Raw genomic sequence first — 25,728 nt, forward strand, 5'->3', positions numbered from 1 at the left:
CAGGCGTTTCAGCACTCTGTCGTCCCGTTCTGTGAGCTTGTGTAGCCTACCACTTCGCAGCTGAGCCGTTGTTGCTCCTAGATGTTTCCAATTCACAATAACACCACTTTCAGTTGACCGGGGCAGATGTAGCAGGGCAGAAATTTGACAAACTGACTTGTTGGAAAGGTAGCATCCTATGACGGTGCCATGTTGAAAGTCACTGAGCTCTTAAGGCCATTCTACTGCCAATGTTTGTCTATGGAGATTGCATGGCTGTATGCACCTGTCAGCAACAGGTGTGGTTGAAATAGCCTAATCCACTAATTTGAAGGGTTGTCCACATACTTTTGTATATATAGTGTAGATGTATGCTCCGAGTGGTGCAGCAGTCTAAGACACTGCATCGCAGTGCTAGAGGCATCACTACAGACCCTGGTTTGATTCCAGGCTGTATCACAACCGGCCGGGATTGGGAGTCCCATAGGGCGGTGCACAATTGGCCCAGCGTCGTTAGGGTTTGGCCGGGGTAGGCTGTCATTGTAAATAAGAATTTATTCTTAGATGACTTGCCTGGTTAAATTAAGGTTAAATATAACATAAAAAAAATAATATTTATTTTGGGGAATATTTATATTTACTGCACGTGACTGACTTTGATTTTAATTCTAAGGATGCCCTGCGATTGGGTGATGGAGATGATGGAAGCATGGTGGACATGGACCACACACCTTCCTCCAGTAGCAATGACCTCTCATGGAGTAGCAGTATGATGTCCCCTGTAAGTATCACTTTCAACTTCTGCTGGTGTGTGTGGGCATAGCTGTGGAGTAAATACATTAGTAGGGACAATGAATTAGTCAACTGTGATCTTAATCTCACGGAGGAGTACACCACAACCCAAACCCACAACCCACTTCCATGTCCCAAATGTGGGTTGTGCTCATCAGGGCATGCAACGGTAAACAAAAATGTGGGTTTATTAGACAGGTCCAGGTAATCCCTCCCTGTTTCAGGCCAGTTTCTTCCATTTGGTGCCTAATGAACAAGACCCAGGTTTAGCTAGATGAGTTTTTGATAGCTTACCCAATGTTATCAATTTGCAGGTTCTCCGTGGTTTTGCATCTGCCTCCCCGGAGAGCCTGTGCCAAAGAGACGTGTTGTCCTACCACAGCCCAAAGAGCACTCCCCGAGACAGCTTCAACTCCTGCCACTCCCCTGATCCAGAAGACACTCCAGACCTGGTAAGACTCAGACCTGGCTCATGTTCATTAGGGCATGCAACTGAAAACATTTCAAGTCAAAGTTTATTTGTCACGTGCGCTGATTACAACAGGTGTAGTAGACCTTACAGTGAAATGCTTACTTACAGGCTCTAACCAATAGTGCAAAAAAGGTATTAGGTAAACGATATGTAGGTAAAGAAATAAAACAACAGTAAAAAGACAGGCTATATACAGTAGCGAGGCTATATACAGTAGCGAGGCTACATACAGACACCGGTTAGTCAGGCTGATTGAGGTAGTAGGTAGATATGGTTAAAGTGACTATGTATATATGATGAACAGAGAGTAGCAGTAGCGTAAAAGAGGGGTTGGCGGGTGGTGGGTGGGACACAATGCAGATAGCCCGGTTAGCCAATGTCCGGTTAGCCAATGAGCACTGGTTGGTCGGCCCAATTGAGGTAGTATGTACATGAATGTATAGTTAACTTCTTTGGGCTAGGGGGCGGTATTTTCACGTCCGGAAGAAAAGTGTGCCCAAAGTAAACTGCCTGTTACTCAGGCCCAGAAGCTAGGATATGCATATTATTAGTAGATTTGGATAAAAAAACACTCTGAAGTTTCTAAAACTGTTTGAATGATGTCTGTGAGTATAACAGAACTTATTTGGCAGGCGAAACACCGAGGACAAACCAACCAGGATTTTTTTGTTGTTGAGGTCACTCTCTTGTCAATGGGTTTTCAATGGGAATCTAGATTTCTAAGGCACTTGCTGGCAGTTCCTATCGCTTCCACTGGATGTCAACAGTCTTTAGAAATTGGTTGATGTTTTTCCTTTGAGAAATGAAGAAGTAAGGCACTTCAGGAGGAGGGTCGAGTGAAGTGTACTGTTTGTTTGAGGCGCGTGACCTGAAAGCACACTCCACTTTGTTTTCGTCCTGAATTGAACACAGTTTATCCTGTCTTTTAAATTTTATTGATTATTTACGTTACAAAATACCTAAAGTTGTATTAAGAAAGTTGTTTGAAATGTCTGAATCAAGTTTACAGGTAACTTATTAGATACTTTGTAGTCATGTTGCGCGAGTTGGAACCGGTGTATTTTCAGAATCAAATGTGCCAAATAAATTGACATTTTGGGGATATAATGACAGAATTAATCGAACAAAAGGACAATTTGTGATGTTTAATGGACATATTGGAGTGCCAACAGAAGAAGATCTTCAAAGGTAAGGCATGAATTATATGTTATTTCTGACTTTTGTTGTGCCTGGAGGGTTGAATTATGATTTTCATGTGTATGTTTGATGGGGTGCTGTCCTCAGATAATAGCATGGTTTGCTTTCGCCGTAAAGCCTTTTTGAAATCTGACACTGTGGCTGGATTAACTTGAAGTTCATCTTTAAACCGGTGTATAACACTTGTATGATTTATAAATTATTATTATTATGAGTATTTCTGTTTTTGAATTTGCCGCGCTGCTATTTCACTTGATGTTGTCAAATCAATCCCAGGATCACTAAAGAAGTTAGTGACTGTGCATATATGATAAACATAGAGTAGCAGCAGCGTAAAAAGAGGGGTTGGGGGGGGCGCGGTAGCACACAATGCAAATAGTCCAGGTAGCCATTTGATTACATGTTCAGGAGTCTTATGGCTTGGGGGTAAAAACTGTTGAGAATCCTTTTTGTCCTAGACTTGGCACTACGGTACTGCTTGCCATGCGGTAGTAGAGAGAACAGTCTATGACTGGGGTGGCTGGGGTCTTTGACAATTTTTAGGGCCTTCCTCTAACACCGCCTGGTGTAGAGGTGATGTACTGGGCCATACGCACTACCCTCTGTATTGCCTTGCGGTCAGAGGCCGAGCAGTTGCCGTACCAGGCAGTGATGCAACCAGTCAGGATGCTCTCGATGTTGCAGCTGTAGAACTTTTGAGGATCTCAACCCATGCCAAATCTTTTTAGTTTCCTGAGGGGGAATAGGCTTTGTCGTGCCCTCTTCACGACTGTCTTGGTGTGTTTGGACCATTTCTAGTTTGTTGTTGATCAGGACACCAAGGAACTTGAAGCTCTCAACCTGCTCCACTACAGCCCCGTCGATGAGAATGGGGGCATGCTCGGTCCTCCTTTTCCTGTAGTCCACAATCATTTCCTTAGTCTTGGTCACGTTGAGGAATAGGTTGTTATTCTGGTAACACCCGGCCAGGTTTCTGACTTCCTCCCTATAGGCTGTCTCATCGTTGTCGGTGATCAGGCCTACCACTGTTGTGTCGTCTGCAAACTTGATAATGGTGTTGGAGTCGTGCCTGGCCATGCAGTCGTGGGTGAACAGCGAGTACAGGAGGGGACTGAGCACGAACCCCTGGGGAGCTCCAGTGTTGAGGATCAACGTGGCAGATGTGTTGCTACCTACCCTCACCACCTGGGGGCAGCCCGTCAGGAAGTCCAGGATCCAGTTGCAGAGGGAGGTGTTTCGTCCCAGGATCCTTAGCTTAGTGTTGAGCTTTGAGGGTACTATGGTGTTGAGCGCTGAGCTCTAGTCAATGAATAGCATTCTCACGTAAGTGTTCCTTTTGTCCAGGTGGGAAAGGGCAGTTTGGAGTGCAATAGAGATTGCATCATCTGTTTGGGCGGTATGCAAATTGGAGTGGGTCTAGGGTTTCTGGGATAATGGTGTTGATGTGAGCCATTACCAACCTTTCAAAGCACTTCATGGCTACAGACGTGAGTGCTACGGGTCTGTAGTCATTTAGGCAGGTTGCCTTTGTGTTCTTGGGCACAGGGACTATGGTGGTCTGCTTGAAACATGTTGTTATTACAGACTTAATCAGGGACATGTTGAAAATGTCAGTGAAGACACCTGCCAGTTAGTCAGCAAATGCCCGGAGCACACGTCCTGGTAATCCGTCTGGCCCCGCATCCTTGTGTATGTTGACCTGTTTAACCTCTATGGGCTAGGTGGGACGCTAGCGTGCCACCCGTGGTGCACTCCATCAACAGCAGGTGCATTTCAAGAGCGGCAAATTTGAATCCAAATAAATGTCAAAATTCAAATTTTTCAAACATACAACTATTTTACACCCTTTGAAAGATAAACATCTCCTTAATCTAACCACGTTTTACGATTTCAAAAAGGTTTTACGGCGAAAGCATAAATTTAGAGTATGTTAGGACAGTACATTTACAAGAGTTGTGTGTAATGTTTTGTCAATTCAAAGACAGGGTCACCAAAACCATAAAACCAGCTAAAATGATGCACTAACCTTTTACAATCTCCATCAGATCACACTCCTAGGACATTATGTTAGACAATGCATGCATTTTTAGTTCTATCAAGTTCATATTTATATCCAAAAACAGTGTTTTACTATGGCATTGATGTTGAGGAAATCGTTTCCCTCCAATAACCGGCAGTCAAGTCAGCGTCACAAATTAAATAATTAAAATTAGAAAACATTGGTAAAATATTATATTGTCATTTAAAGAATTATAGATTTACATCTCTTGAACGCAATCAACTTGCCAGATTTAAAAATAACCTTACTGGGAAATCACACTTTGCAATAATCTGAGCACTGCGCCCAGAAAAATACGCGTTGCGATACAGACTAGACGTCATGTTGGGGAGATCTAAAATCGAAAATACTATGTAAATAATCCATTACCTTTGATTCTCTTCATCAGATGTCACTTCCAGGTATCACAGGTCCATAACGAATGTAGTTTTGTTCAAAAAAGCTCATCATTTATGTCCAAAAATCTCCGTCTTGTTAGCACATGATCTAAGCCAGCCGGACTTCTCGTCATGAACGAGGGGAAAAAATATATTTACGTTCGTTCAAACATGTCAAACGTTGTATAGCATAAATCATTAGGGCCTTTTTTAACCAGAACATGAATAATATTCAAGGTGGACGAATGCATACTCTTTTATAACGTATTGGAACGAGGGTACCCAACATGAACTCGCGCGCCAGGTGTCTAATGGGCCATCATCGTTCCATGGCTCTTGTTAGGTCAGATCTCCCTCCAGAAGACTCAAAACACTTTGTAAAGGCTGGTGACATCTAGTGGAAGCAATAGGAAGTGCCAAAATATTCCTCAGCCCCTGTGTTTTTCAATGGGATAGGTTTAAAGGTAATACAACACATCAGGTATCCACTTCCTGTCAGAAAATGTCTCAGGGTTTTGCCTGCCAAATGAGTTCTGTTATACTCACAGACACCATTCAAACAGTTTTAGAAAATTTAGGGTGTTTTCTATCCATATGTAATAAGTATATGCATATTCTAGTTACTGGGTAGGAGTGGTAACCAGATTAAATCGGGTATGTTTTTTTATCCAGCCGTGTCAATACTGCCCCCTAGCCCTAACAGGTTAAAGGTCTTACTCACGTCAGCTACGGAGAGCGTGGTCACACAGTCGCCTGGAACAGCTGATGCTCTCATGCATGCCTCAGGGTTGCTTGCCTCAAAGCGAGCATAGAAGTGATTTAGCTCGTCTGGTAGGCTCGTCGTGGGTAAAACAAAAATGACATTTCTTATTGGACAAGGCCAGGTAGTCCTTGTCTGTTTCAGTCAATTTTCTTCCATTTGGTGTCTAATGAACATGACCCATGCCCTGCAGATGTGGCGCCACCTTCATTAAACACCCCTTTGATGGTAGATGTGGTTGGCCACTTCAGTGAAAGGAGCAGTCGATGCTCAATGAGTGAGAGATCTAAGTGTTGTGTGTTCCTCCTCGCCTCCCCCCTCCTCCAGGACTCCCTGTCCCCCTCCACTGTCAGCAGCCCCTCATGCTTCGTCTCCCAGATCATTGGAGCTGAGGACGACTACTTTGGCTCTGATCAGGAACAGGTAGGCCCTAAATACATCCAAAATAAGGGAAAACATATAACTTATTTGGTTTTGATTTATTTGCTATTGATCGAAAACTTTTTTTTTTTTTTTTACATTCTTTACAGAAACAGTGGAGCATGCAAGGGCATGTCCCAAAAAAATCTGGTCGTAAAAGGGTGACAGTCTGACAAGCCTCACTGAGAGGATTTTCTAACAAGGTCAAGCTAGCTCATAACACACACACACTGTGTGTATTTCAGGTCAATGGCCAGTGCAGCTGTTTCCAGAGCATGGAGCTGCTCAAGTCCAGACCTGCCCACCTGGCAGCGTTCCTGCATCATGTCGTCTCCCAGTTTGACCCTGCACCGCTGGTAAGAGTCCACACACACACTCACTCACCTGACCATGTTTGTGTTGTGACCAGTTACAGACAACAATAGAAGTTTATAAAAAATAAAAGGGATATCAGTGCAGTGCTGACACAAAGACATAATGGTGTACAACGTGTTTGTCATCTGTCATTGATCATGAGAAACGTTTCTCTTTAGCTCTGCTACCTCTACGCTGACCTGTGCAAGCAGACCAACTCCAAAGAAACCAGACGGGTGTTCATGGACTTCCACAACTTCTTCATCGACCGGGGAGCTGTGAGTAGAGTTGAGCTAGCCTACATCTGGGCCGATATTTACCAAGAGTCTGAGTTGGTGTGCTGGTCTAAGATCAGGTACTCCCTGTCCATATAATCATATAAGCATTCCTACTCTGAGACTATTTGTGAATACAGGCCTTGTAGTCTGAAGCGGCTTTCATCCACAGTCAGTACAGGATCACAACTAGCTTTTACCCAAACTGCAGGCCCAAGCCAGCACAGACTTGCACTGTTGTTATTACACAAATCCCACAGAGCTGTGGCAGAAGCAGTGGTGTGAAGTACTTAAGTAAAAGTACTACTTAAGTCGTTTTTTGGGGTATCTTTACTTTTCTTTACTATTTGTATTTTTGACAACTTTTGCTTCACTACATTCCTAAAGAAAATAATGTACTTTTTACTCCATACATTTTCCCTGACACGCAAAAGTATTCATTACATTTTGAATGCTTAGCAGGACAGGAAAATGGTCCAATTCACTCACTTATCAAGAGGTCATCCCTACTGCCTCTGATCTGACGGACTCACTAAACACATACTTTATTTGTAAATTATGTCTGACTGTTGGAGTGTGCCATCTGGTTTGCTTAACTCTTACATCTAGACGTTCCGCTAGCGGAACACCTGCTCCAATATCCAATGATGGGCGTTGCGCGAAATACAAATTCCTCTAAAATCCGAAAACTTCAATTTTTCAAACATGACTATTTCCCAGCATTTAAAAGACAAGACTCTCCTTTATCTAACCACACTGTCCGATTTCAAAAAGGCTTTACAGCGAAAGCAAAAAATTAGATTATGTCAGCAGAGTACCAAGCCAGAAATAATCAGACACCCATTTTTCAAGCTAGCATATAATGTCACGAAAACCCAGAAGACAGCTAAATGCAGCACTAACCTTTTACAAACTTCATCAGATGACACACCTAGGACATCATGTTACACACAGCATGCATTATTTTGTTCAATAAAGGTCATATTTATATATAAAAACAGCATTTTACATCGGCGTCTGACGTTGACTAACTATTTTCCCCTCAAATGCGTTCCGGGAAACAGTGCATCATTCCCTTTATTACTATTCGAAAACAATTTTTTAAATTTATATTGTCAATCTAACATTTATAGATGAATATCTATTGAGAACACCTGTCATACCAGATTTTAAATTAACTTTACTGGGTAATCACACTTTGCGATAAAAGGAGATGCGATACTCAGAAAATGAGCCTGGAAAACTAGCGCCGCGCCATCTTGGCACAATCGCAAGTCACATCTGATCTTGTATAATATTGTCAATAATCGCCTACCTTTAGTTGTCTTCATCAGAAAGCACTTCCAGGAATCCCAGGTCCACAACAGATGTATTTTCGGTCGAAAAAGTCCATAATTCATGTTCCATTAGCCTGCTGTTGGTAGCGTGTCCTAGGGCTATCTCCAAATGCTCCGACGTGCGCGGGACAGTAGTTTCGGAAAATGTACTTTTTACTTCCTCTAGGTTCGTTCAAACATGTCAAACGTTTTAAAACATTCATCTTCAGGGCCTGTAACACCAAGAGAGCCAATAAGATTCGACGGGGACGATTGCAGAGTGTTTTGAAACGTTTCCAAAGGTGGGGGTAGACAGGGCCGCCGACGTCATAATGGTGATGGCCCATCCCCTGTGACCAATTTCCAATGCGTCTCATTCACTGAGTTTCGACTGTATAAGGCTCAAACCACTGTGAAAAGACTGGGGACATCTAGTGGAAGCAATAGGAAGTGCTCAGTGAACCATTGCTCACGGTGTGATTAATAGGCAAAGTGATGAAGTCGAGTCCACAATTCAGAACTCCACTTCCTGTTTCAAGCGGTCTCGGGGTTTTGACTGCCATATGAGTTCTGTTATACTCACAGACACCATTCAAACAGTTTTAGAAACTTTAGGGTGTTTTCTATCCATATATAATAAGTATATGCATGTCCTAGCTTCTGAGTTTGATTAGTAGGCCGTTGAAAATGGGAACGAATTTTTTTCAAAATGCGCTGTGGCGCCCCCTATCCTAGGGTATCCTTAAGAGGTTTTAATATAAGCAACTTTTTATTATTTGTATATTTACTTTTAATACTTAAATATATTTAAAACCAAATACTTGTGGACTTAGTAGTAGCTTAATGGGTGACTTCCAGTTTTAATTGAGTCATTTTCTATTAAGGTATCTTTACTTAAGTGTGATAATTGGGTACTTTTTCCACCACTGGGCAGAAGTCCTGGTCTCCCCCACAATATGCAACACTAATGTTATTTTACAGCAGTGTGTTTTGTGTGATTAGTTTTTTCTGTCAGGAGTCCCCTCTCCCTATGGTAAAACATTTCTCCTCAGCTGGAACCGTCATTTCTCTGATCCACCGTTCTGTTGATTCCCAATACAATATATTATGCTGCCTAAGACCGATAAGACTACTTGAAGGACCCTGAAATGTTCTTGTCTAGTTTGATTTCTTATACGCTACTAACACACACAGAGCATACATTTAGGAATTGTTCAGCACGTATCAGGTGTTTAAATGTTTTTTTTTTTTATGTTAAGTATTTTTACTCTGGTGTTTCGGTAAGCCACATATAAACAAGTCTGGCTTTGTTAATTCCCGTCTGAATATGTCTTATTTTCATACAGAATTTAAAAGTGGCTGTTCCCGAGTCCCTATCCTCTGACCTTGGTGAGTATTTGTGGCTTTCCTTTCATTTCCATTAGTTTCCCTGGCTGACAAATCCATGCCAAGTTATTTCTGGTTATATTGAGGATTGCCTATTGTTATCTAATGGAATATCCAAATATAGCCGACTCAAGTTTCCTTACTTCAACCCTGTAATAGCAGCATTATCTCAGTGCCTCCAAGTGTGTGGTAGGTTGTTTAACCCATCTACCTAATACTACTATCCCACATCAGGTGTTAAGACATCGAACAAAGTGATTTATATGAGAATTGCACATTTGAATTCTCACCTTGATAAGCTGTATTTGGTGCCCCCCCACTTCCTAACTGTGTTGTGTGGTGGCTGTTGAAGACCGGAGGAGGACAGAGCTAATCCCTGAGGAGCTGAACAGACAGTACGTCCAGATGGTGCAGGACACCCAGCTCCCTGACATCCAAAGGAACCTGGAGGACTTCAGGTCAGTCACCTTGCTCACGCTCTTCCAAGATGGCCGCCTTTCCCATTGGTGCCCATGTGTTAGTCATATGTAAAGATAGATGCAAGTGTGTCTTACTTGTAGATAGTATAGCTGTTTGTCTTTATAAACACTCAGTGCTGGTCTTATACGATGCTGGGCTTATAAATGTACACTATAAGTTGGCATAAGCCTGCTGTAAGATATAATCATGTTATAAGTATGGTATAAATTGATGTAAGCATGATATTAGTTATTATAAGCATACTTTAAGTGGGATCTGACACTGGTTTGTGGGGTGTGCAGGCAGAAGCGCAGTATGGGCCTAACCCTGGCGGAGGGGGAACTGGCCCGGCTGGACACGGAGCGCGTCAGAGACCGGGTAGCACTGGAGAGAGAACGCGCTTGTGCTGAAAACATCATCACCAAGATAGAGGATGTTCTGTTAGTAGCCACACTCCGTTTCACTTGCTGTTATGTTTTAATTGAGGCTGAAAATGTATTGATTGGAAATGTACTACATTTGTCTGATTGTTTGATCTTATATTTGTACTCTGTTTAAATAGTTTTCTGTGTAATAGAATTTGTTCTAATGGAATGTCTTGCCATATTTTAGGTTGACAACTCAATCCACAGAGGAGGAGAAATGGTGAGAGGATTCTCTTTTGTTTATCCATAGGAAAGAACCGATATGGGCCATACACATTTAACACTATCCATAGATTTTAGTCAGTGTGATGTTTTGGGGATTGTCAATAAAAGATGTTATGGTCACATGCTCAGACTGGAGACCATGATCGTGTTCAGTAAGGCACAACGTAGCAAAACGTTTTGCAGCCAGAAAAAAAAAAAAAACATTGTTATTGGACAAATTCATGTAGAACCTACCTGTCCCACTAAACACAATATATGGTGAAGTGCACTGCACTCCTTGAGGGGTTTGAGACACTTAGGGTCGTTACAGACTCTTGGTTTTTCTAACCACTATCTGTGTCATTTCTACTCCATGTCAGACTGGAGACCAACACTGTAGTTTCAGTTCATTACCATGAAAGAGGACAAGAACATCACATTAGATGATTTTGAGGTTGAGCAGTTACAATGCGACGTCTGTTGTAATGTTATGTGTAGAGTATCTCTTTGCCAGGGGGGGCAATCTAGCTACATGAGTTCTTGGCCAACCTCTTTAATGAAAAATGACATTTCACTAGTTCGTCTAGATTCATGAGGGACTATTTCCGACATTGTGTAACAGCCTTATTTCAAATGCCATATGGTCCCGGCATATCCCAGATGATTAATGAATGGACACGACATCTTTCCGCCGTCGTCACTTGTTTTCGTGGCATATGGTCGAAGCCACACTAAAGACACGTCAACATGTAGTTCACTTCAAATGACTCCCAATCTGTTCCACACACACACACACACACACATATATATATATATATATATATATATATATATATATATATATATATATATATATATATATATATATAAACAGAGAATATGGCAATTTAATTTGTCTCTAAATCCTGAATTATCATTGGTCTGTTGTTGCAGCACTACTATGCAGTATGTCATCCTCACGTACATGAAGCACCTTGGCGTGAAAGTCAAAGAGCCACGCGGCCTAGAGTCCAAATGGGTCCGCATCAACTTCCTCCCCAAGATCAAGGTATGAGCTTACACTGAACCCTCCGCTAACCTAGCTCCGTTTAATTAAATGTCACTCCTACTTTATCTCTCTTACTGACTGATCATGTGATGCCTGTGATGAACAGAAGAGCATCAAGACCGAGAAGGAGGGAGGGGAGGAGAAGGTGAAACGAACCAGGTTTCCCAGCATCCTCGGGCCTCCTCGCCGGCCCAGCCGCGTCGACCCCACGTCCGGTGAGTCTGTCTGCGTTATAAAGCACACTGGCCTTCATTTTGTCATTTAAGATAACCAACAGTGACCAACACTACTATACTATAGGTCTCCCAATTTACTGAACCCCTGGAGAGTCACTTTGTATTGGTAGATGGTCATCATCACCCACATTCGAAACAAGTCATCTTGTTACTATGAAAAAAGGGAGGACTGGTAGCAAATAGTATTGACTCCTGCTACCTCTCTTTGTGTCTGTCTTGACTGTTTTTATTTTATTTTTACCTTTATTTAACTAGGCAAGTCAGTTAAGAACAAATTCTTATTTTCAATGACGGCCTAGGAACAGTGGGTTAACTGCCTTGTTCAGGGGCAGAACGACAAATTTGAACCTTGTCAGCTCAGGGATTCAAACTTGCAACCTTTCGGTTACAAGTCCAACGCTGTAACCACTAGGCTGCGCTGCCGCCCCAAACTGTATGTGGGATTCCTGCCTGTCTCTCTGACTGATTACCTGCCTGTCTGTCTGTGTGAGCAGTTGGCAAGGCCATGGACATCAACAAGCCACGGCCCCAGAAGCAGCTGTCCCAGCCCAGCCTGGGGGCCCTGGAGCACCTGGAGGCGGGTCGCTTGAGGGCCAGTCAGTCCAGCGAGGGCTCAGAGCTCATACATTCCTCCTCGACCAACGCCACCTCGCCAACCAACAGCACCACCAACAACAACGCCTCTGACGGAGGCAGCAGAGACTCTGAGTTTGGTGCGACCCTGAACTACCACATACTGTACTAGATTCTAGCTAGTACATACCTACTAAACTCCCTAGCTAGCACACTTCCCACATACTCAATTCTAAACCAAGTACACTAGTCTCTAGACTACATACTGAATCAAGCGCAAGTAACGCAAGACCAAATACGCTCCCCATAGTGTTTGAGAAGCACGGTTTGTCTGCGGTATTTTCCTCTTTAGCTAAATTCCTGAATCCCGACATCATCTCTGACACTTTGTATTTGGTTTAATGTCCTAATTGTTAGCTGTCAATGTTGCCTATTCGTTTTGGGTCATTGTAGCTGTAGTAGAGCTGGGCGATATGTACCAAAATCGCGATTAATTTACCCATTTTTTGTGATAGTGAAAAACTGATAAAAAATGTTTGGGGGGGTATGGACAAAAAGTAATATCACAATAAATGTAACTATTTTGTGTAATTTTTTTATGGACAGGTACTTTATAATAGTGGCAGTTTTTTTCCAGTGCCAAATAAGACAACTGAGATGGTATCATATGATTTTTAAAAAGTTAGCTATTTCATCTAACATATCCAGGAAATTCATGATTTATATTTTGCAACCTGTTGCAGCTCTTCAGAGATTTTGCTGGCATCTTTGTGCATATTGGCCTATAAGCTACAGTATATTATTCACCACTTGTGGAAGTTGGAATCAGTAATTGTAGGCTAATGTCCGACAAACACTTTCCACTGCTAGGCCTAGGCTACTTGATGTAGGCATATTCATTGCAAATGGTGCGCTTGGCTTCCCTCCGCGGCGCATCAAAACCATACTACACTACAGCATACTCTGGTTGTAAAGTGGTGCCATGAACTCAATATTAAGAGGTGAGAAATACATAATCTATTCACAGAAAGTTATGATTCTCCTCTCTGTAACTAGAACAACAGTAGTTGCTTTGAAAACTGTCTTTTCCCTGTAGTAGCGTTTTGAGCAACGGTCATATGCTTGTGTTTCTCAGAATGCATCTCTACCACCTCCATGTCACAGTGTGGAGAAGGAGTGAGAGTCAGCAGCCGACAGCGAAATACTTTCATATCAGGAATCAACATAGTGCATAGGCTATTACTGTCGACCAAATAATGGTTTTAGAACAATCTACAGAAACGTTGTGTAGCTAAATCAGACAGAAGCAAAATGCTTGGGTTAGAGGAAGGCAATTTTTGGTTTATCGTCCCCGCTCTAAGCTGGACTAATGGTCTGATAGTTGTACAGTGTAACTGATCTCCCGCTGTGTCTCTCTCCTCTCCTCTCAGTTGGGACCCCTAACTCTGCCTTCCCCAAACTGAGTGAGGGTCTTGGAGACCTGGACAGTCTAGAGTACGCTCCAAACACACACTTTGACTACAGCCTGAGCCCCTATAGCCTGGACCAGCTACAGGAGGAGGACAGGGAGAGCGGGTAAGATGGACCCCAAGCAGGGGAAAGCATAGGGCCTAGGAACCAGTCAAAAGTAGTGCACTAAATAGGGAATAGGGTACCATTTTAAACCTTTTCTTTTTATCTACCCTCTGAAATGTATATTATTTACCCCTATTGTGGACAGTTTATTTTTTTTTTTTTTATTATTTTTTTTTTAGGTTTGACATTGTAGTTGTTTCATGCAGGCAGAGTATGAGTATGTGAAGCTTTGTCATGCAGGACACGTAGTTAATCGTTTCCTCTTGTTTCAGAATTCTTGAAGGAACACCCAAGGCTATCAGAAGGTGAGTATTTTCTGTTCTGTGTTTTGACCTACTTGGCCTACTACTACTTCTGATAAAGGCAATGGTCAGATAGTTTATTAGAGTTTTTAGTCAGTGCCCTAAACCTCTTCGGACAAAATGTGGATTACTTTTATCAGAAGTGCTGTGGTTAGAAACTGAGTTTTTCGATATTTCCTAACATCTTCTGTTATATTTTGTGACTCCATTTATCTTAATCAGATGGTGTATTTAAGGTTGTAACCAGTCTCGTAACTGCTGCTGCCTATCTCCCAGGTTGGATGGCCTTGGTTCTACAGATGTGCAGAGTGAAGACGACCAAGGAGGCACTGACTCTGAGCACGACCCCCTCAACTGGCAGCAGCTGGTGGGACGTGAGGTCCTGGCTGGACTCCAGCCCCACGAGATCAAGAGACAGGAAGTCATAAATGGTAACTTGCTGTTCGAATTGTAATATAAATAAATGGGGCCCCTGTAACCTGACCAGGGAAAAACTCTGGGCCCTAGTGATTGGCTTTACATGATTTGGAAAAACCCAGGGCCCTGTACATACTGAATGTCTGTGTTAGTCATTCACTCTTTTAGATAGGCAGATTATTGTTCAGTAGGAATAATCACTGTGTTAACCGCTTACACTCCTGGGAATTGGCCTATATGTATAAGTCTAAATTTAAATGTGTCTTACAGAAGAAATATGGAAAGCGTATGCATAAACATGGTAGCAATCAAAAGTGAACAGTTTGGAGATTGTTGAAAAATTATTATTAAAGGTGAGGACAAAACAGATAATCTGACAAGACTGAATCCAAACATTACATTGTTGATTTTGTGTATTTTACATTTACTCTACACTTCGAGGAATTTGTTCATAACACAATCATACATTTAATCTGGATGCATTCAGTAACATAAGAATATTCATGGGAAACTTGGGGTATGTTCAACATAAGACAAATGAAAATGACAAGGGTTTGTGTGAGCGGTCTAACTGGTGTCTCCAAGTGTGAACAGGTCCTATGTAATTTCAACTCAATGAATAGTCTTCAACTATAAGGTGCTATTTTGAGCTCTCCTAGCTGGGCCGTTGAGGTGCGAGAGCAAGCAGACTTGTAGTTGTTTTCTTTGGATCACAGCCCTGCATCCCTGCCTTTACACAATTACTATTGTTGTTTAACGCATTCAGAAAACAAATGACATTTTCTTTGCAAATAGTCTGGGTAGCCATTTGATTACATGTTCAGGAGTCTTATGGCTTGGAAGCTGTTTAGAAGCCTTTTGGACCTAGAATTGGTGCTCTGGTACCGCTTGTCGTGCGGTAGCCAAGAGAACAGTCTATGACTAGGGTGGATGGAGCCTTTTACGATTGTTAGGGCCTTCCTCTGACACCGCCTGGTATAGAGGTCCTGGATGGCAGGAAGCTTGGCCCCAGTAATGTACTGGGCCATATGCACTAACCTCTGTAGTGCCTTGCGGTCGGAGGCCGAGCAGTTGCCATACCAGGCAGTGATGCAACCCGTCAGGATGCTCTCGATGTTGCAGCTGTAAAATCTTTTGAGGATCTGAGGACCCATGACCAATCTTTTCATTCCCCTGAGGGGTAGTAGGTTTTGTCGTTCCCTCTTCACGACTGTCTTGGTGTGCTTGGACCATGTTAGTTTGTTGTTGATGTGGACGCCAAGGAACTTGAAGCTCTCAACCTGCTCCACTACAGCCCCGTCAGTGAGAATGGGGGCGTGCTCAATCCTCTATTCCTGTAGTCCACAATCATGTCCTTTGTCTTGATCACGTTAAGGGAGAGGTTGTTGTCCTGGCACCACATGGTCAAGTCTCTGACCACCTCCCTATAGGCTGTCTCATCGTTGTCAGTGATCAGGCCTAAAACGGTCCATTATATATCGCAATCTGGTCAGGTAGGCATCGTTTGAAAGCGTGTTCTATTGCCAACATGGCTAGCTAAATTACAAAATACAATCTCAGTGTTGGGCTTTCTCAAGGCAATTCAGAGAAGCAGATTGTAATTTTGGTGTGAGTAGAGTCACGAGTGCATTCAGATGCGTTTTCGCCGCCAAATTTCTTCACAACCCAGGGTATGACGCCATGTCATCTTGTAACTGCCTTGTAAAGTGGTTGTTCCACTGGATATTATAAGGTGAATGCACCAATTTGTAAGTCGCTCTGGATAAGAGCGTCTGCTAAATGACTAAAATGTAAATGTAACTACATCAAGCGTTGTGATCATAAATGTTGGCACTGTATATTAAATGAGTTTGTAAATATGAAGTGCACATTTGGACTGAAAGGGGTTTGGCTTGCTTGTATGACATCAAAGTGGTGTATATATTCTAATCCTCAATGTCTCATCTTTCAAAATACATCAAGTCCTCTTTATGTAATCATTTATATACAGCATTTCCCTCACTCAAGACGACAACAAAAAATATGCAAAAGTTGGCCAGTTAGGGGGAGGGATGGGGGCAACTGCTTAGAACCACTGTCAATAAAAAACAGTACTGTGCTGTGAAGCAGAGACCCTGAGCTCTGACATCATGTATAACATGTTACTGTTCAGCCAATGCGTCCCAATTTAGGCACTTATCAGTGTCCAAATCTGCTATTTGAACCCGTCTACGAGTGTTAAGTGTTAAGAGTGCAATCAAACAACTCAATCAAACAAACCTTTATTCGTATATCACTTTTACAAATGCATCTTTCCCAGTAGGAACCTTGGCCAAAACCCCCCAAAAACAAGCTGAAATACCCGTTCTCATTATTACTCTTTATCGGCCTTTTATGGTTGTCTAATGTAGTCATTTATCAGTATGTGTCTGCAATAGTGATTAGAGCTGTCTGTGTCTACAGAGCTGTTCTACACTGAGAGGGCCCACCTGCGGATGCTCAAAGTGCTGGATAACATCTTCTACCAGAAGCTCACCAGAGAGGGCATACTGCCTGCTGCCGACATCAAGAACATCTTCACCAACCTGGAGGACATTGTTCAACTGCATGGTACTTGCACGCATGGACATAAGCACACACACAGGCATGTATATGCATGTACGCACACATACACACACAGAATGACCCTCTTACATTCCCTTTCATTTTGAATTTCAGTTTGGATATCTGAGCAAATGGTAACAATTCGGAAAAGGAACGAGACGTCCGTAATCGACCAAATAGGAGACGACTTGCTGTCCTGGGTGAGTACAGCTCTTATTTTTTTTATTTTGAAGCCTTTTCCCCAATGGAATATGATTTATGTAATAATTGTGTTGTTGGAGAGAAGTGTCTCTCTCGCTCTCTCACAATCCACAAAAGCGGTGCCATTGCCTGAAATTCCTTTTCACTGCAGAATAAACTTCAAATCAAATCAAATCAAATTTATTTTTATATAGCCCTTCGTACATCAGCTGATATTCTCAAAGTGCTGTACAGAAACCCAGCCTAAAACCCCAAACAGCAAGCAAAGCATGTGAAAGAAGCACGGTGGCTAGGAAAAACTCCCTAGGAAAAACTCCCTAGAAAGGCCAAAAACCTAGGAAGAAACCTAGAGAGGAACCAGGCTATGAGGGGTGGCCAGTCCTCTTCTGGCTGTGCAGGGTGGATATTAAAACAGAACATGGTCAAAATGTTAAAATGTTAAAATGTTCATAAATGACCAGCATGGTCAAATAATAATAATCATAGTAGTTGTCGAGGGTGCAACAAGCACGTCCGGTGAACAGGTCAGGGTTCCATAGCCGCAGGCAGAACAGTTGAAACTGGAGCAGCAGCACGGCCAGGTGGACTGGGGACAGCAAGGAGTCATCATACCAGGTAGTCCTGAGGCATGGTCCTAGGGCTCAGGTCCTCCGAGAGAAAGACAGAAAGAGAGAAAGAGAGAATTAGAGAGAGCATATTTAAATACACACAGGACACCGGATAGGACAAGAGAAATACTCCAGATGTAACAGACTGACCCTAGCCCCCCGACACATAAACTACTGCAGCATAAATACTGGAGGCTGAGACAGGAGGGATCAGAAGACACTGTGGCCCCATCCGATGATACCCCCGGACAGGGCCAAACAGGCAGGATATAACCCCACCCACTTTGCCAAAGCACAGCCCCCACACCACTAGAGGGATGTCTCCAACCACCAACTTACCGTCCTAAGACAAGGCCGAGTATAGCCCACAACGATCTCCGCCATGGCACAACCCAAGGGGGGGGGGGGGGGGGGCGCCAACCCAGACAGGAAGACCACGTCAGTGACTCAACCCACTCAAGTGACGCACCCCTCCCATGGACGGCATGGAAGAACACCAGTAGGCCAGTGACTCAGCCTCTGTAAAAGGGTTAGAGGCAGAGAATCCCAGTGGAAAGAGGGGAACCGGCAAGGCAGAGACAGCAAGGGCGGTTCGTTGCTCCAGCCTTTCCGTTCACCTTCACACTCCTGGGCCAGACTATACTTAATCATAGGACCTACTGAAGAGATAAGTCTTCAGTAAAGACTTAAAGGTTGAGACTGAGTCTGCGTCTCTCACATTGGTAGGCAGACCATTCCATAAAAATGGAGCTCTATAGGAGAAAGCCCTACCTCCAGCCGTTTGCTTAGAAATTCTAGGGACAATTAGGAGGCCTGCGTCTTGTGACCGTAGCGTACGTGTAGGTATGTACGGCAGGACCAAATCGGAAAGATAGGTAGGAGCAAGCCCATGTAATGCTTTGTAGGTTAGCAGTAAAACCTTGAAATCAGCCCTTGCCTTAACAGGAAGCCAGTGTAGGGAGGCTAACACTGGAGTAATATGATCAAATTTTTTGGTTCTAGTCAGGATTCTAGCAGCCGTATTTAGCACTAACTGAAGTTTATTTAGTGCTTTATCCGGGTAGCCGGAAAGTAGAGCATTGCAGTAGTCCAGCCTAGAAGTAACAAAAGCATGGATTAATTTTTCTGCGTCATTTTTGGACAGAAAATTTCTGATTTTTGCAATGTTACGTAGATGGAAAAAAGCTGTCCTTGAAACAGTCTTGATATGTTCTTCAAAAGAGAGATCAGGGTCCAGAGTAACGCCGAGGTCCTTCACAGTTTTATTTGAGACGACTGTACAACCATCCAGATTAATTGTCAGATTCAACAGAAGATCTCTTTGTTTCTTGGGACCTAGAACAAGCATCTCTGTTTTGTCCGAGTTTAAAAGTAGAAAGTTTGCAGCCATCCACTTCTTTATGTCTGAAACACAGGCTTCTAGCGAGGGCAATTTTGGGGCTTCACCATGTTTCATTGAAATGTACAGCTGTGTGTCGTCTGCATAGCAGTGAAATTTAACATTATGTTTTCGAATGACATCCCCAAGAGGTAAAATATATAGTGAAAACAATAGTGGTCCTAAAACGGAACCTTGAGGAACACCGAAATTTACAATTGATTTGTCAGAGGACAAACCATTCACAGAGACAAACTGATATCTTTCCGACAGATAAGATCTAAACCAGGCCAGAACTTGTCCATGTAGACCAATTTGGGTTTCCAATCTCTCCAAAAGAATGTGGTGATCGATGGTATCAAAAGCGGCACTAAGATCTAGGAGCACGAGGACAGATGCAGAGCCTCGGTCTGACGTCATTAAAAGGTCATTTACCACCTTCACAAGTGCAGTCTCAGTGCTATGATGGGGTCTAAAACCAGACTGAAGCGTTTCGTATACATTGTTTGTCTTCAGGAAGGCAGTCAGTTGCTGTGCAACAGCTTTTTCTAAAATTTTGGAGAGGAATGGAAGATTCGATATAGGCCGATAGTTTTTTATAATTTCTGGATCAAGATTCGGCTTTTTCAAGAGAGGCTTTATTACTGCCACTTTTAGTGAGCTTGGTACACATCCGGTGGATAGAGAGCCGTTTATTATGTTCAACATAGGAGGGCCAAGCACAGGAAGCAGCTCTTTCAGTAGTTTAGTTGGAATAGGGTCCAGTATGCAGCTTGAGGGTTTGGAGGCCATGATTATTTTCATCATTGCGTCAAGAGATATAGTACTAAAACACTTTAGTATCTCCCTTGATCCTAGGTCCTGGCAGAGTTGTGCAGACTCAGGACAATGGAGCTTTGGAGGAATACCCAGATTTAAAGAGGAGTCTGTAATTTGCTTTCTAATGATCATGATCTTTTCCTCAAAGAAGTTCATAAATTTATTACTGCTGAAGTGAAAGCCATCCTCCATTTGCGAAGGCTGCTTTTTAGTTAGCTTTGCGACAGTATCAAAAAGAAATTTCGGATTGTTCTTATTTTCCTCAATTAAGTTGGAAAAATAGGATGATCGAGCAGCAGTAAGGGCTCTTCGATACTGCACGGTACTGTCTTTCCAAGCTAGTCGGAAGACTTCCAGTTTGGTGTGGCGCCATTTCCGTTCCAATTTTCTGGAAGCTTGCTTCAGAGCTCGTGTATTTTCTGTATACCAGGGAGCTAGTTTCTTATGACAGATGTTTTTAGTTTTTAGGGGTGCAACTGCATCTAGGGTATTGCGCAAGGTTAAATTGAGTTCCTCGGTTAGGTGGTTAACTGATTTTTGTCCTCTGACGTCCTTGGGTAGGCAGAGGCAGTCTGGAAGGGCATCAAGGAATCTTTGGGTTGTCTGAGAATTTATAGCACGACTTTTAATGCTCCTTGGTTGGGGTCTGAGCAGATTATTTGTTGCAATTGCAAACGTAATAAAATGGTGGTCCGATAGTCCAGGATTATGAGGAAAAACATTTAGATCCACAACATTTATTCCATGGGACAAAACTAGGTCCAGAGTATGACTGTGGCAGTGAGTAGGTCCAGAGACATGTTGGACAAAACCCACTGAGTCGATGATGGCTCCGAAAGCCTTTTGGAGTGGGTCTGTGGACTTTTCCATGTGAATGTTAAAGTCACCAAAAATTAGAATATTATCTGCTATGACTACAAGATCCGATAGGAATTCAGGGAACTCAGTGAGGAACACTGCATATGGCCCAGGAGGCCTATAAACAGTAGCTATAAAAAGTGAGTGAGTAGGCTGCATAGATTTCATGACTAGAAGCTCAAAAGACGAAAACGTCATTGTTGTTTTTTTTTTTGTAAATTGAAATTTGCTATCGTAAATGTTAGCAACACCTCCGCCTTTGCCGGATGCACGGGGGGTATGGTCACTAATGTAACCTGGGGGTGAGGCCTCATTTAACACAGTAAATTCATCAGGCTTAAGCCATGTTTCAGTCAGGCCAATCACATCAAGATTATTATCAGTGATTAGTTCATTGACTATAACTGCCTTGGAAGTGAGGGATCTAACATTAAGTAACCCAATTTTGAGATGTGAGGTATCACAATCTCTTTCAATAATGGCAGGAATGGAGGAGGTCTTTATACTAGTGAGATTGCTAAAGCGAACACCGCCATTTTTAATTTTGCCCAACCTAGATCGAGGCACAGACACGGTCTCAATGGGGGAAGCTGAGCTGACTACACTGACTGTGCTAGTGGCAGACTCCACTAAGCTGGCAGGCTGGCTAACAGCCTGCTGCCTGGCCTGCACCCTATTTCATTGTGGAGCTAGAGGAGTTAGAGCCCTGTCTATGTTCGTAGATAAGATGAGAGCACCCCTCCAGCTAGGATGGAGTCCGTCACTCCTCAACAGGCCAGGCTTGGTCCTGTTTGTGGGTGAGTCCCAGAAAGAGGGCCAATTATCTACAAATTCTATCTTTTGGGAGGGGCAGAAAACAGTTTTCAACCAGCGATTGAGTTGTGAGACTCTGCTGTAGAGCTCATCACTCCCCCTAACCGGGAGGGGGCCAGAGACAATTAATCGATGCCGACACATCTTTCTAGCTGATTTACACGCTGAAGCTATGTTGCGCTTGGTGACCTCTGACTGTTTCATCCTAACATCGTTGGTGCCGACGTGGATAACAATATCTCTATACTCTCTACACTCGCCAGTTTTAGCTTTAGCCAGCACCGTCTTTAGATTAGCCTTAACGTCGGTAGCCCTGCCCCCTGGTAAACAGTGTATGATCGCTGGATGATTAGTTTTAAGTCTAATACTGCGGGTAATGGAGTCGCCAATGACTAGGGTTTTCAATTTGTCAGAGCTAATGGTGGGAGCCGTCGGCGTCTCAGACCCCACAACGGGAGGAGTAGAGACCAGAGAAGTCTCGGCCTCCGACTCCGACTCGCTTAATGGGGAGAACCGGTTGAAAGTTTCTGTCGGCTGAATAAGCGACACCGGTTGAGCATTCCTACAGCGTTTCCCTCCAGAAGCCATGAGAAAGATGTCCGGCTGCGGGGACCGTGCGAGGGGGTTTATACTAACGTTACTATCTGTACTTACTGGTGGCACAGACGCTGTTTCATCCTTTCCTACACTGAAATTACCCTTGCCTAACGATCGCGTCTGAAGCTGGGCTTGCAGCACAGCTATCCTTGCCGTAAGGCGATCGTTCTCCTGTATATTATAAATACAACGACTGCAATTAGAAGGCATCATGTTAATGTTACTTAGCTTCGGCTGTTTGAAGTCCTGACGAACCATGTCCAGATAAAACCTCCGGGGATGAATGAAAAAAGTTGAGTGAGGAAAAAAGTTGAGTGAGGGAAAAAGTAAAAATATACGGTAATGAAAAAGTAAAAAACCGTCAGGTATCAAAGTAAGATCGGCAACACTTCCACTTTTTGTTGTTGTATGGGATTGCTTATCTTTTTAATTGGCTTTGAACTGGAGGGTAATGATTGCTGCTGTGTTTTTGCGGAATGGAAGTAAAATTGTGAAATGATAGTGTGCCACAGCTGGACTGGCGGAACCCATCAACTAACCTGGTCCCAGATATACATGTGTGCTTCAGCAAACCCCTCTGTCTATACATGTATAATAATAATTCATTGGCTTTATAAAGCGCTTTTTCCAGGTGCTCAAAGTGCTTACATAGAAAGGGGAAAGCTCGCCTTATCCACCGGCAATGTGAAGCACCCACTCGGGTGGTGCACGGCAACCATTCGTGCCTGAACGCAGAGACAACCATGATAACCAAAATGTAGCTGTGACAGAATCATGACAACAATGGTAGTCAGGGGGAATTGGCTAAAGCATGTACGTGGTCGATTTTAGACCCCTTGATCTGGCACACTGCCACCACACACACGCAACAACCAGTGGGTTGGCTTGGCGACAGGCAGTTGCCATGGCGACTGACCCTGATTCGCCTGGCTCGCCTGTGTTTTCCAGTTCAGCAGGGGCGAGGAGGAGAAGATCAAGCAGGCGGTGGGCACGTTCTGCAGCAACCAGCCCTTCGCTCTGGAGCTCATCAAGAGCAGACAGAAGAAGGACTCGCGCTTCACCTCCTTCATGCAGGTAAGTGGAGGAATGGAGGAGAGAAGAGGAGGACAGAGGGCAGTGCTGGGACTGGAGTGCGCACACGGGGCTATTGTGCACTGCCTGTTACTTGAGGTTTAGGTCAGGTATTTGACTGTGTAATTCACTTCTGCAGACTCTACAATGTCTGTGACAGGGTGTGGGATGTTTGTGGGAAGCAAGAGGAGTTCAATGGTAGCATTTTTGAAAAATGATTTAATTTTAAGTTCAAATGAATTTGAGGTAAATGACACATTAAAACATACGTTGTAGAAAGTAGCTTTGACAGAGCTACATCTTCAATGTTAAAGTCACTGGTGGGCGAAGTATATACATGAGCGAAAGGGATGCATCTTGCCTGTTTTGTTGCCCTTTTCATCATTCCTGCGGCCTTCTTTCCTAACTTCACTGTGCGTTTGCAGGAAGCTGAGAGTAACCGACTGTGTCGAAGACTCCAACTGAAGGACATCATTCCTGTGGAGATGCAGAGGTTCACCAAGTACCCTCTCCTACTGGAGAACATCGCCAAGTACACAGGTGGGCCACACGCACATTCCTATACCTCTTTCACTCTACTAAGCCAAGCTGTACTGTACTAGGCTGACTACACACCCACCGTAGTTGCTGGAACCGTGCTAGTGAGCCAACACAATGAGCCAGCACAGTACGGTTCTGTTTGGCATGATAGTGTAAAAAGGGTACTAGACTCTGACAATGAGTAATGATGACACTGGGCTCAAAGCAGACCAGGCCATCGCAGTGATGCAGGGCAGCGCGCTTACAGCAGCGTTAATGATAGAAGTGTCCTTCTGCTGTGGTGCCCCAGTGACCGCCCTCTGTGCGTGTGTGTGTGTGTGTGTGTGTGTGTGTTGGGAGCTGCCAGCCCAGCTCATCACTGTGTATGCAATGATAATTGTGATACATGTATGTCATGTCTAAACTAGGGCATTTTCAGTGACCCGGGAGAGCTGGCATTGCGCCAGCCATTAGCAAATTACAGCTGTGCTCTCGGTTAAACTGAGATTATTATTTTGGCATTTTCCAAAGTAGGTAATGCACATTTTGTGAGATGTTCTCGCATTATTTGGGTCCCATCGTTTTTAATCTTGGCTGTGGTTTAGTTCTCCTGGCATAAAATGCATTGAACATAAAGCAGCTATTAGGAATGTTAATGCCCTCTACTTGGTCTTCATTTCCGAGTGATCAGCTGCTAATTGGGGCAGGAAAATATCCATTTGTTGGTCAGTACCCCACAGAGGCAGTTTTTTTCTTCTGTTTTTCTCCACAAAATCTTCAGCTCTCTCTCGTAATTTCATTTCAGATGACACCGTGGAGAAAGATAAGGTAAAGAAGGCGGGCGACTGCTGCAGGAAGATCCTCAATCACGTCAACCAAGCAGTGAAGGAATCTGAAAACAAGCAGGTGGGTGTGACTTAGCCTCATCTGGGAACGGAGGGGACGGCAGCACAGCCACATCTCTCTTATCTCATTTCACCCCTGCTCGGCCTACAGGGCCTCAGCCACCCGAAAATCTGTCCTCTTTTCTCCCACTGTTCCTCTGAGAGAAAGCAGAGATGATGGCAGGTGATGGATTGCAGGGAAAATATGGGGTTTGTGTCTGTTGGTTAGAGTGTAATAGTGCCTGTAGCAGCAGAGTATCCAGCTTACGCCTGTTTTTCTGTGTACCTCTTTTTCTCGCTCTCTTCTTCTCCCCGTCCCTCTTTCTTTCCACAGAGGCTGGAGGACTACCAGAGGCGGTTAGACCTCTCGTCTCTGAAGCAGACAGAGAACCCCATGATTTCAGAGCTCAAGGTGAGGCGATCCATAAAGTGTTTTCTGCTCCTGCCCTCAAAAAGACAACATTTTAGTTTGTTTTGGTTTCTGCAAGGGAGCCACTGCAGTTATAAAAGGGGAAATTATTTGTTTAAATGTCAGCTGCTAGTGCTTGAAATGTGACTAGATCATGCAGCTCCATTCTTTGGGGTGGAGAGTATCTTTTTCCAAAGTGAAAGCTAATAGGGATCTGACTAAACAAGTAAGCTCAGCTAATCTGACCTTTTGACCTTTCCTCCCTCCACACTCAGAACCTGGACCTGACCAAGAAGAAGATGGTCCATGAGGGACCACTGTCATGGAAGGTCAACAAGGACAAGACTATTGGTATGTTTTTG

General features: G+C 43.5%; 1 protein-coding gene across 7 annotated transcripts in view; it reads left to right on the forward strand.

Moving 5' to 3' along the window:
• Positions 1-25,728, forward strand: part of LOC106612426 (rho guanine nucleotide exchange factor 12) — an 89,037-nt gene that overhangs the window by 57,074 nt on the left and 6,235 nt on the right. For all 7 annotated transcript variants that reach the window (XM_045724341.2, XM_045724340.2, XM_045724345.2 and 4 more), the window contains 22 exons: positions 653-760; positions 1,086-1,223; positions 5,964-6,059; positions 6,302-6,412; positions 6,590-6,688; positions 9,348-9,390; positions 9,740-9,845; positions 10,149-10,286; positions 10,459-10,491; positions 11,409-11,523; positions 11,630-11,738; positions 12,254-12,472; positions 13,763-13,907; positions 14,180-14,212; positions 14,486-14,640; positions 17,069-17,215; positions 17,324-17,409; positions 23,432-23,557; positions 23,980-24,094; positions 24,879-24,979; positions 25,292-25,369; positions 25,642-25,717. In XM_045724341.2, the coding sequence (XP_045580297.1) occupies positions 653-760; positions 1,086-1,223; positions 5,964-6,059; positions 6,302-6,412; positions 6,590-6,688; positions 9,348-9,390; positions 9,740-9,845; positions 10,149-10,286; positions 10,459-10,491; positions 11,409-11,523; positions 11,630-11,738; positions 12,254-12,472; positions 13,763-13,907; positions 14,180-14,212; positions 14,486-14,640; positions 17,069-17,215; positions 17,324-17,409; positions 23,432-23,557; positions 23,980-24,094; positions 24,879-24,979; positions 25,292-25,369; positions 25,642-25,717 (2,377 nt within the window). The remainder of the gene's footprint in view (positions 1-652; positions 761-1,085; positions 1,224-5,963; positions 6,060-6,301; positions 6,413-6,589; positions 6,689-9,347; positions 9,391-9,739; positions 9,846-10,148; positions 10,287-10,458; positions 10,492-11,408; positions 11,524-11,629; positions 11,739-12,253; positions 12,473-13,762; positions 13,908-14,179; positions 14,213-14,485; positions 14,641-17,068; positions 17,216-17,323; positions 17,410-23,431; positions 23,558-23,979; positions 24,095-24,878; positions 24,980-25,291; positions 25,370-25,641; positions 25,718-25,728) is intronic.

The sequence above is a fragment of the Salmo salar genome, chromosome 09 (genome assembly GCF_965601325.2).
Source record: "Salmo salar chromosome 09, fSalSal1, whole genome shotgun sequence".
Lineage (NCBI taxonomy): Eukaryota > Metazoa > Chordata > Actinopteri > Salmoniformes > Salmonidae > Salmo > Salmo salar.